The sequence below is a fragment of the Platalea leucorodia genome (genome assembly GCF_965183815.1).
Source record: "Platalea leucorodia genome assembly, chromosome: 4".
Taxonomy (NCBI): Eukaryota; Metazoa; Chordata; class Aves; order Pelecaniformes; family Threskiornithidae; genus Platalea; species Platalea leucorodia.
In genome coordinates, this window is record NC_138826.1 from 70,425,364 (window position 1) to 70,432,140 (window position 6,777).

At 58.3% G+C, this 6,777-nt stretch overlaps 1 protein-coding gene across 1 annotated transcript; it reads left to right on the top strand.

Moving 5' to 3' along the window:
• Window positions 1-514: 514 nt before the first annotated feature.
• On the top strand, window positions 515-1,742 carry PDXP (pyridoxal phosphatase; the record flags this gene model as incomplete). The annotated part of the gene is made up of 2 exons (XM_082309288.1): window positions 515-1,100; window positions 1,359-1,742. 2 exons carry the CDS (start codon window positions 515-517, stop codon window positions 1,682-1,684), a joined length of 912 nt encoding a protein of 303 aa, XP_082165414.1. The 3' UTR covers window positions 1,685-1,742.
• Between the last annotated feature and the right edge of the window lie 5,035 nt (window positions 1,743-6,777).

Below are 6,777 nucleotides of genomic sequence, written 5' to 3' on the forward strand. Positions count from 1 at the left end.
AGGCCGCCCGCCCCGCTGGCTGCAGCCGGGAGGAGGGAAGGGGGAGTTCCCCGGGGCCGGCAACGGGCAGAGGCACGGCTCAGCGCTAGGGCGGGAGGACGGGAAGGCAGCCGGCTCCCCCGGCCGGCGGAGAGAGGCGGCCAAGGGGTAATGGCGGCCCCGCCGGGCAGCAGGAGGCGCCCTTCCGCCGCGCCTTCCCCCGGGGGAGGCGGTGACTGGGGAGGGTGGCTTTAGCCAATCAGCGAGCGCGCTCAGGCTCTGTCCCGCCTCCTCACCGCCTCCTTCAGCAGCCAACAGGGCGGCGCGGCTGTCACTTCGGGAACCGGCCTCCCGCCGCTCGGCCCCGCCCCTTCCCCTCGAGGGCGACAGGGCAGCGCGGCTGCCGCTCGCCACTCTCCCCGCCTCCCATTGGCGGCGGCGGCGGGCGGGGGGCGGTGATTGGCGGGGCGGGGCGGCGGGGCGGGGCGGGACGCGGCGGCCGGCCGGCGGGCGGGAGGGCTGCGGCGGCGGCGGCATGGCGAGCTGCCGGCGGCTGAGCGGCGCGGGGCTGCGGGAGGTGCTGGGCCCGGCGCAGGGGCTGCTCTTCGACTGCGACGGCGTGCTGTGGGCGGGCGAGCGGGCCGTCCCCGGCGCCCCCGAGCTGCTGGAGCGGCTGCGGCGCAGCGGCAAGGCCGCCCTCTTCGTCAGCAACAACAGCCGCCGCTCGGTGGCCGAGCTGGAGCGGCGCTTCAGCCGCCTCGGCTTCCGCGGCGTCCGCGCCGAGCACGTCTTCAGCTCCGCGCTCTGCTCCGCGCTCTTCCTCCGCCAGCGCCTCCTCGGCGGCGGCGGCGGCGGCGGGAACGGGGCCGGCCGCGTCTTCGTGCTGGGCGGCGAGGGGCTGCGGGGCGAGGTGCGCGACGCCGGGCTGCGCCTGGCGGGCGAGGGCGAACCGGCGCCCGGCGCCTCCGAGCCGGTGCGGGCCGTCCTGGTGGGCTACGACGACCAGTTCACTTTCGCCAAGCTGGCGCAGGCCTGCGGCTATCTGCGCGACCCGCAGTGCCTCCTGGTGGCCACCGACCCCGACCCCTGGCACCCGCTCAGCGACGGCCAGCGCACCCCCGGTGAGCCCGCGGGCCCTCCCCTGCTGCCCCGGGGGGTGCGGGGGGCCGAGGCCGGCGGGGTTGGCCTGGGTCGGAGCTCGCCCTCCCTCCCGCGCCTGGGCGAGGGGGTGCCCTGAGCACCGGGGCGGGCAGGGCTGCCCTCCGGCGTCCCGGCCAGCTCCTGAAGCCCTGCCGGCAGCGCCACGCTTGCTCGTCCTCCGGCGGGGCCCCTCAGCCCACAGCTGCTTCATTTTCTCCTCCTTTCCCCCCCGCCTCCAGGGACCGGCAGCCTCACAGCCGCGGTGGAAACCGCTTCGGGCCGCAAGGCGCTGGTGGTGGGGAAGCCGAACACCTACATGTTTGATTGCATCGTGGAGCGTTTCGGCGTTGACCCGTCCCGCACCCTCATGGTGGGAGACCGTCTGGAGACAGATATCCTCTTCGGCAAGAACTGCGGCCTCTCCACCATCCTCACGCTGACGGGTGTCTCCCGCCTAGAAGAGGCGCAGGCCTACATGGCCAGCGACAGCGCCGCTGCCAAGGATCTGGTGCCCAATTACTATGTGGACAGCATTGCAGACTTGATACCGGGCCTGGATGAGTAGCAGTCTGTACATGTGAGGGCAGAGGGGTCAGGTTCCCCATCCCAGATCTCCATCTGTTCCCATTTCCCTCTCACTGCCCTATTCCCTCAATTCCTGGTTTCTCCACATTCCAACGCCCTTCTTTGGGGGCAAAATGGGGGGGTGGGGGTGGCAGGAGGCGGCAGGGTTCAAGTTGTCTCTGCTGAGAGCTATCCCTGACAGACAGAGTCCTTCTCTCCCTCATATGCCAGCTGCCAGCATCTCTGGGAGAGAGCTGGAGGCCTTGAGGCTGACGGGGGGTCAAATCAGTGTGTGTGACCTCTCTCCCTGCAGGGGTTAGGGACCGGCTGTCTTATTATTTTTCTCTTAGATAACCAGTGGCGGCCTTTTACTGCTGTCCCTTCGCTCGTAACTCTCAACTTCTGAGCTGCATCCCTGCAGTCCTTGTGGTAACCCCCTCCTCGCCAGGGGACTGGCTGGCATTGTCACCCACCCGGTCTACATCAGTGCCAGGGCGTGTGGAAGCAGTGTGCCGGAACTCTGGAGCGATGAATGAGAGCATGGCTGCCTCCCACGAGTGAAAGGGAGCATCACCTCATCTCTTCTCTCCCCTATTCCTTAGAGATGTTTCCCCCACCACCCCTTGCCCTGACTAAGTTAATAACTGTGCCAGTGTCCATCTGAAGGACTATAGAAAGGGAAGAGACTGGTTTGAGGGTGGGTTTTTTTGTGCCAAACAAACAAGCTGTGACTGCGCACAGCAGGTCTGCAGTTGTACCTTGTTTTCAAGCACCCTTTCCGAGGGGGCTTGTGAAGGAGAGAGGGCTCCCAGACCACGACAGCACAGCAGTAGTGAACTGTACGACTCTCCCCGGTTCCCCCTCCTCAGTGGATTTTGCCATAGTACGGTGAGAGAAAAGGGCTGATGGGGGTCTGTGCCCCAGCTGCTGGTGTGCAGGTGAGGTGTTGGTGGTATTGTCACTGCTGTGAATGTGTCACAGCCCTCAAAATCATTCCTTGCTGCTTTGTCTTTCTACATTTTTTTAATTTGATCTTATTTATCAGACTTATTTATTGTTCAAATACTGTATTATTTGTATAAACTATGCTGACTGGTTGCACCAAGGGGACGGGGCAGTGCCTTTGGGCCTCCCTTACTGTCCATGTCCCATGTTGATGTTCTTACACTCACCGTGTCTCTGTATATAATAAAGTGTGAGCGTAGGCTGGAAACGGCCTCCTTTTTTTTCTGCCTGTGGTCCCATCAAGACGATGAACAGCGTGGGTATCTTTGAGCCCTGAAAGATGAGGACGTGGCAAGACCTTTCCTCACGCAAGGGGGTGCTGCTGGGTAGACAAGAGAGGGGTGGACAACGTCTTGTGGACAGTGTCTGCTGTGCTGCTGTTTGCTGCTGTCTCTTACTGGGGACTCAGAACGGGAGTCGAGGGTGGAGGTGGCCGGTGGGGCTATGGTGCAGGGCACGGGGTCCCGCCAGGTGAATTGGAGCAGTGAGAGATGCAATCTTTGCCAGCTGCCTTTGCATTTCACAGCATAGGCGATTCTTCGCTGGGGAATGGTGACACCTTGTGCTGCGCCTGAGGTCTGCCAGCTGCTGGTCAGGTGGACCCCAACGCAGCGGTGTCCTGCTCTGCTAGGGATAGGGGTGAGGTGCAATCTGTCACCCGCATCTAGCTTGCGGAGGGCTGAGAACTGCCCAGGTAAGGTTTTGTTGTGACCCTTCTCGACTACGCTGAGCTTTGAGTGAAGGGGAGGTGGGTGTCAGGGTGTCACTGTACCCTTGGAGGTGACCTTCACTGGACTGTAGCTTGCCATGCCCTACATCCTCTCCTAGAGTTTGGCTGTGGTCCCAGGCTGGAGGGAGAAAACAGATTGGGTAAGAAAAGCGTTTGAAATCGCTTGAAGGTACTTTGCCTCCTTTCCTCATATGGGAGCCAAATCCTTCAACCCCTGTAACAGCTGTTGGTGGTAACCAAGCATCACATCTCCTGCTTGAGAGATCAGCTGTTCAGCTGAATAACCAGCCTCGGTGTAAGTTAGTGCTGCGTCAGCTCATGCAGCAGAACTAGATGCAACTTACTGGCCCTGGGATAATTCCAGGTGCTGAGTGTCTTTTTTTTTTTTTTCCTCCCCCTTCAAAACAACTTAGGAAACAGCCCTCCAAAACAAAAGAACATCCAAAGAGCTCTCTAAAGACTGCCTGTCATCTTAATTGGTCCCCTTTGTATGTGTCTGTCTGTCCCATCTCCAATTAGACAACCGGAGGACTGGTACTCCCTTAATGAGCCCCTGACCAACACTTGCATTGTCAAGTAGAGGCAAGATCAAGACCTAATGTGTCTGCTAACTAAATGACCCTGACATTTTTCAGAGCTCTCAGTTCTTGTATCAGGCTGAAACTTGGAGCGCTGTTGTTATGACTTGGGGCCACAGCTGGGAACGCTCAGTACAGCTGCAAATTGCATAGGTTGAGTTGGTTACGTGTGTGTGTACAGAGGAGATGGTGCACAGCAAGAGTGTGCACGGCAAGAACATCCCCAGCAGCTGCCCCCTTTTTTCTAGGGTGAGTCCTTCTCGCGCTCTCTGCTTTGTTCGCTCTGTCCTTTCCAGCTCTCCCAGCCAGCAGGTGGGATTTTGGAGGCTGTGGTCTCCCAGGCTGGCACACTGAGAAACAGAAAGGAATCCAATAGCTAATTGGATTATAACAGCCTGCATTTGGGCCCTCTCGAAAGAGACCTTGGAGTTTGTCCTTTGGATCCCAAATGGTGAGCCTGTGGAGTAGGTTTTCTTCTTCACACGGCTGCTGCTGAAAACAGAGCTCAGCAGAGGCGACGGCTGATCCCTATCTCTTATGACCACATAACTTCTTTTGATCTGGTGCACCACTCCCTGAGGGCTTTGCTATGAAGCAGAGGTGGACTTGGGGCAGAAGGGGAATAGGCTTTACCTGGCTTTTCCTTGGTTCTTCATGTAGCTGAGGGCACCAGGCAGGGTTGACCTGTGTCTTGTAAATGCTTCCTCTCCCCAGCCGTGGAAGCAGAGGGGTAAGTGCTGCCTCTAGCCACAGGGCTGCTCTTGCTTTGAATGGGGATGAGAGCAGCACTATAGGGGTCCATCAGGTCTGCCAGGCTTTGGTTTTGTGTGGCTCCCTTCTGCTACTATCGCTTCTGCATGTAATGAAGGTGAGTAAGAACTGATCTAGAAAACTAGACTGGAAGAGTCCCTGAGGGATGATGAGTTCTCCATCCAAGCCCTTCAGACATCCGTTCAACCACTGACACTAAGGCGTCTGTGATCCTCAAGGGGGTCAGGCCTTGGTTCCCTCTGGGGTGGGTCTGGTGGGGCTGCAGAGCACGTCTGCTGTTGAAACTGAAAAAAGTGATGGCTCCTGCCTGGGTAAGCTGATTTCTTCTTGTCTACAGCAGTTTTTCTTCTTGGGTTGAGTGTTCAAGGAAGCAGTGCAGTTGCCAGGGAGCACAGAGCTGTGGAGAGTGGAGCTGCGGCAGCGCGTGGAAGGGTGGAGCGGATGGGAAGCCCGGCTTGGTGTAGCGTAGGGAAGGGTATTTTTCTCACCTTCAGAAAATTGCATCGTCCTTTCCTGCCGTGCAATAGAGACAACACCCAGGCAGGTGGCAGTCACTCCGTTGCCCCAGGAACCTCGTATCCTTCATCTGTGGTTACTGTGGCAACCGCTGGCTGGATGATGTAAGCAGCAACCTGCTGAGCATTGCCTGCTCTGCGCAAGGCCCAGGGAGAGGCTAGGGATGCCTGTGTTCCCCTGGCTGGGGGAGATGTAACTTCATCTTGCCTCCTGGACTCCAGCCATCCTTAGGCACGGATGGGTGGATGAGGCAGAGAGCTGCCAGAAGTCTCTCTGGTCTCTTGGGAGCTTGGGACAATGTGGAAAAGTGTCGGATATATAAGTAGGTGAGCCTGCTTCTATAGGAAACTGTCCCTTGAGCCAGAGTGGACCAAGCTGTACTGCTTCCATTTGTGTGCAGCATTCGTGATTTGATGGCAGGTAACCTGGAAGCAGTCTGTGTGTGCTCCTTCACGGCTGTCTGCTGCTTTCCTCTACTGCTTTGTGACCTCTGGCTAGACTGCTCTCACCGGCCTGACTTCTAGGGCACTGAGGCTTTGGCAGCCTGATGTCCGCTAGTTTGAAATGTTCTTCATCATGCTCCTGTTTTCCTGGGATCAGAATATTAACAGGTGCTTCCTGTGTTCCTTCTCAAACATACTGCTTTCTTCCCTTTCACAGAATCACTGTAGCTGAGGTAGGAAGGGACCTCTGGAGGTCATCTGGTCCAACCCAGTGATGAAGCAGTGCTCTCTGCGCCAGCAGCCCAGGACCGTGTCCAGATGGTTTTTGACTGTCTCCAACGATGGAGACTCCACAACCTCTCTGGGCAGCTGGGCCAGTGCTCAGTCACCCTCACAGTAAAAAAGTGTTTCCTGATGTTCAGAGGGAACCTCCTGTGTTTCAGTTTGTGTCCATTGCCTCTGGTCCTGTCGCTGGGCACCACTGAGAAGATCCTGCCTCCATCTTCTTTGCACCCTCCCTCCAGGTATTTATACACATTGACAAGGCTCCCCCTGAGCCTTCTCTTCTCCAGGCTGAACAGTCCCAGCATTCTCAGCCTTCTCTCATAAGAAGAGAGGCTTCAGTCCCTTAATCATTTTTGTGACCCTTCTCTGGGGTCTCTCCACTCTGTCCCTGTCTCTCTTGTACTGGGGAGCCCAGAACTGGACACAGCACTCCAGGTGTGGCCTCACCAGTGGTGAGCAGATCACCTCCCTCGACCTGCTGGCAACACTCGTCCTAAGGCAGCCCAGGATACTGTTAGCATCCTTTGCTGCAAGGGCACATTGCTGGTTCGTGTTCTACTTGATGTCCAACAGGACCCCAGGTCCTTTTCTGCCAAGCTGCTTTCCAGCTGGGTGGTCCCCAGCATTTCCTGGTGCCTAGGGTTATTCCTTCCCAGGTGCGGGACTTTGCACTTCTCCTTGTTGAACTTCACGAGGATCCTGCCAGCCCATTTCTCCAGCCTGTCAAGGTCCCTCTGGATGGCAGCACAACCCTCTGGTGTATCAG